General features: G+C 65.8%; 1 protein-coding gene across 1 annotated transcript in view; it reads left to right on the forward strand.

Annotated features, from left to right (window-relative positions):
* The first annotated feature begins 2495 nt into the window (after window positions 1-2495).
* Window positions 2496-4166, forward strand: part of ADAM8 (ADAM metallopeptidase domain 8) — a 16368-nt gene continuing 14697 nt past the window's right edge. The window contains exons 1-2 of the mRNA XM_007452010.1: window positions 2496-2541; window positions 3681-3784. Coding sequence (XP_007452072.1) covers window positions 2496-2541; window positions 3681-3784 — 150 coding nt within the window. The remainder of the gene's footprint in view (window positions 2542-3680; window positions 3785-4166) is intronic.

A 4166-nucleotide genomic window follows, 5' to 3' on the forward strand; every position in this document is an offset into this window, starting at 1 on the left:
GGCCAGCTGCTCCCACAGCTGAAGCCTCAGGTGGATGAGTTCAGAGGTTTCTCACCACATGTTTCCAGAACGCTTGTGCTGTGTGTGTCCTGTTTAAACATAAAGTTGAATTGTCTGCACTCAGCTCCTCTCGTTTCTCGGGGCTCGTGCACTCAGACTGGAGAGGGTCTGCTTGTCTGCACGCTTTCCTGAAGCGAGCAGAGTCCTTTTAGAGTTTTTTGGTTTCAAGTCAGACAAAGTGAGAACACATGGCCTCTGAACAACATCAGGACAGTCACCAAGGTGCCAGGCAAGGGCGAGGTCTGGGCCTGATGTCCACACCTGTCCCTGTGAAGGGGGGCTGGGCTCCCTGGGGTCAGCAGGACCCCTTCACACCGCAGGCAGGGGATTGCTCCAGGCAGCAGGGGGCAGCACAGCCCCTTGTCCTGAAGCTGGAGCAGCTTGCGGGGTGAGTCACCGACACGCCCACTGAGGATGGAAGAGCTGCCTGGGGCGGCGGCTGAGGCTGTGGCCTCTTGTCCTGTTAGGCCCAGCCTTGTCCGGCCCCTCCCAACGGGCAGTGGGTGGCACGGCCAGCCCCAGGTGTGGCCTGGGGTGGATACCTTTGTGCTGCTCTGCCCCCCTCCCAGCCACCCTACCCTTTCCCTGCAGAATTCCACGTGGGTCGTTTTCAAAATTCAGTTCGGGCCACCTGCTCCAGGTGTCCCCCCCACTCCGCCCTGGCAGATGAGGAACGACAGGGTTCCCCTAGGGGCAGGGGTCGGGCAGCTCCCAGCCCCGCTGTTGCCTTGCGGAGGGGGCACCCTGAGCTGGGGGCCTGGACTCAAGCCACAGACTGCTTCCTCTTCTAAGCTGCAGTGCGTGCGGGTGCACCCAAAATACCACAGTCCGGGCTTCTGCAGCACAAGCTCTGAGCAGAGGCGCCCACTGGCCCTCCCACCTGGCCCGAGGTCCAGAAGCCCTGCGTCCCTGTCTGGGCTTTCCTGAAGGAGACACCTCCGGGTTGCAGGTGTTGACGGCGGGAGGGGAGCACCCTGTGGGCTTGGGGAGGGGTTCTCTGTGGTGGGGGGCCTCTGTGGGCCCACGTTGGTCCTGTAGGTGGGGTGGGGGAGGGGTTCTCTGTGGTGGGGGGCTCTGCGGGCCCACGTTGGTCCTGTAGGTGGGGTGGGGGAGGGGTTCTCTGTGGTAGGGGGCTCTGCGGGCCCACGTTGGTCCTGTAGGTGGGGTGGGGGTGCTGGTGCTGAGCCCCTGTCGCCGAGTTCCCTGTTGAGGTCTGGGAGGCAGAGCGTGTAGTCCCAGCAGCTGGGGGTTTTGCCCAAATAGGGGCACGTAGCCTTTGAACTTCTGCTATCAGATAACACGCAATACCAAAAGAGAGAAGTAAAATGGCCAGGAGGATTTGGGGTGGGTCACACGCATTGTTGTGTGAAACACGGTCATGTGAGGGCTCAGGGACACAAGCTGCCTGTGCTCCTTGCTCACTGTGGCCCTGGGGGCTTCTGTCACCCACGCCCGAGATACCCCAAAGTGTGTGCAAACCCCTCCTGCCTTGTTTTCCTTTTTCTGCTGTTCACTTTGGGGGAGATCATGGTCCTTTGAACTTTGACCTCTGGTCTGGACCCACTGTGGGCACCATACCCTTCCACCTGAGGCCTTGACACACTGATGTCCTGCCTTCCCAGGGGCACGTTCAGAATGAGGCTGGGGTGCCACCGGCCGGCTCAGCTGCAAGAGGCCTGGGTCCCCAGGTACCAGGCCAGAGTGGAGTCCAGCCTGCCGGGCAGGTCAGGGCGGGCAGAAACTGGGGGCCGGGGGCAGCAGCGGGCAGGCAGCTGCAGACTTTGGCCCATAGCGGCCGCATCCCAGGGCTGTCCACTGGGCCTCCACATACGCCTTCTCCACAGAGCAGGGTCTGCTCCCTGAGCCAGGCGGCTGCCCGGCACCTGGCCAGCGGCCCCACCTGTGTGCTCCCCTTGCCCAGTCTCCCCAGTGAGGCCTCAGGAGCCTGGGAGCAGGGCTGCTGGAGCTTGCACACGCCTCACACTCAGCAGGGCCTCCACTCCCACCCCACCCCCCGGCGCCCCCCCCCGCCCCTCGCAGCCCCAGCCTGTTTCCTCACCTGCATGGGGAATGCAATTGCAGGAGTGGCCCAGGTTAGTCTGTCCACCTGCCCTGCTTAATTCAGTCCACGTTGACAAAACTGTGTGCTGAACACTGGATACGGGACACTGTCCAGGAGCCCCAGGGGACCAGAAGGAGACCGGGGAGGCGGGGTGGGGGCGGGACCGCGCCCTCAGGTGCCCAAGCCCATCCCCTCCTGGCCCCGAGGGGCTGATTGGCCGCGGGCAGGGGGCTGGTCGCTGGGGCAGGGCGGGGCGCGAGGGCACGAGCCTCAGAGGCGAGGGAAGGACCAGAGCCAGCCTGAGCACGGAGCACCTTCTCCCCGGCCCCCGGAACCGTGGGTTCAGATCTGGACCCTGCCCGCACCGCCCGCTATGCACGGCCTCGGGCTTCTGCTGCTTGCTGCACTGTGGCTACAGGGTGAGTGAGTGCTGGGCGTCTGGCTCTGGCTGGTCCAGTCGCCTGGCCCCCTGCTCCCTGCGCGGGGCTCTGGGCTGGTCTCTGGGATTCGGTGGCGCACAGGTGGCCAGTCGGCGGGGAGGCCCTGGGCGGTGCACACACGGAACCTTCAAAAGGGAAGTGTGTGGGGAAACGGCCACCTGGGCGTTTCCTGCGCTGGAGGTGGGGACCGGCTGGGACAGAACAGGGTGGAGGACCTGGCTGCTTCGGCTCCATTCCGGGGCTTCGGGGGGACTGCCCACCTCCACGGGGACCCCCCCAGCCGGCAGGGAGGGGAGGACCGAGGAGCGGTGGCCTGGAGCCGAGGGGTTGGGGGCACCCCAGGGGGTTGTTTTGCCACATGGGGACCTGCCTCTCCTCTGGGGGGACTGGCTGTGCTGCTGGCCTTGGCCCCCACCCTAGCTCCTGAGAGCCTCCTGGGGTTGCGGGGGAGGGCGCTTACGGGGCAGGCCCTCTGCACGGCCTTCACTCCGGGAGGTTTGCCAGATAGCCGTTACGGAGACACAACCATTAACACCTTGAAAGAAGGAGAAAAGAGTCACCTGGGGAGTAGGTCTCCACCTCTGGGCCTGGGCTGGGTCCCTGCTGTCTCTTGTTGGATACGGGGCAGCTTCTAGATCTGGGCTGGGTGAACCCTGCGGAAGAGGGCTGCTAGTTCCCCGTTAGATGCAGTCACGTGATTAGTTGGGATGAAAAATGTCATCTGTAAGCGCTGGACGGGCAGACCTGCCCCCCACCCCGTGCCCCACCCCACCCCTCCCCCCACCCAGGGCCTGTGTGTGTCCTCATTCTGAGGGGGAGGGGCATCCGGGTCACCCCAGGGTCTGGGAGGCAGCCTGGTGGACTCCTGGAAGGGCAGGCGCTGGGTGGGGTCTCCGGGCACTGCCAGGTGCAAGTCTGCCCGACTCCACCCAGGGTGGGGGTCCTGCGGCCTCTTTCACGCAGAACCCCACTCGGGCTGGGCAGCCAGGCCTCAGAGTCTGCAGTCCCCACGCTGCCGGGCGATTCCCCAAGAGGAGATGCCAGCGCCCAGCAGGCTGGGAAGGGACCCCCAGGGCGGGAGGGTGCCCTGTGAGCCTGCTGACCCCCCTCTCCTGCAGAGGTCGCCCCCAGGGCCACCCTGCCCCATGTGGAGCAGTACGTGGTGGTGAGGCCCCGGCGCCTGCCAGCACCCCGCACCCGCCGAGCCCTGCCCTCCCACTTGGTAAGCCTGGGCAGGAGGCTGGCCTGGGGGTCCCTCCCTGGCCCCTCAGAGCCCGTTTCTGTCTGTGAGCAGGGTGATAGCTCCCCGTGTGCCCAGCGAGCTGTGAGGGGCCGCCTTTGGGGCTGAGGGCCAGGGCAGGCCCCTGGGGAGCTCACAGCCCACCGGGGCCGCCTTCTTCTGCCACAGCCGCCCCGCCTCGGGGTGGGGGGTGCGGCGCCCCGTCCTCCTTTCAGGAGCTCCACCGGCCGCGGCCACTCCCCGGTTTCACTCCAGCGATTAGTCAGACTCCTCCGAGACTGGAGGGGATGGCTCAGCAGGGCGCTAGCTCACGCCTCTCGGGCGTTTGGGGCTGGGCTGGGACTCCCCGGGGTGCCTGGGGGCA

The sequence above is a fragment of the Lipotes vexillifer genome, unplaced genomic scaffold (genome assembly GCF_000442215.2).
Source record: "Lipotes vexillifer unplaced genomic scaffold, Lipotes_vexillifer_v1.1 scaffold1117, whole genome shotgun sequence".
Taxonomy (NCBI): Eukaryota; Metazoa; Chordata; class Mammalia; order Artiodactyla; family Lipotidae; genus Lipotes; species Lipotes vexillifer.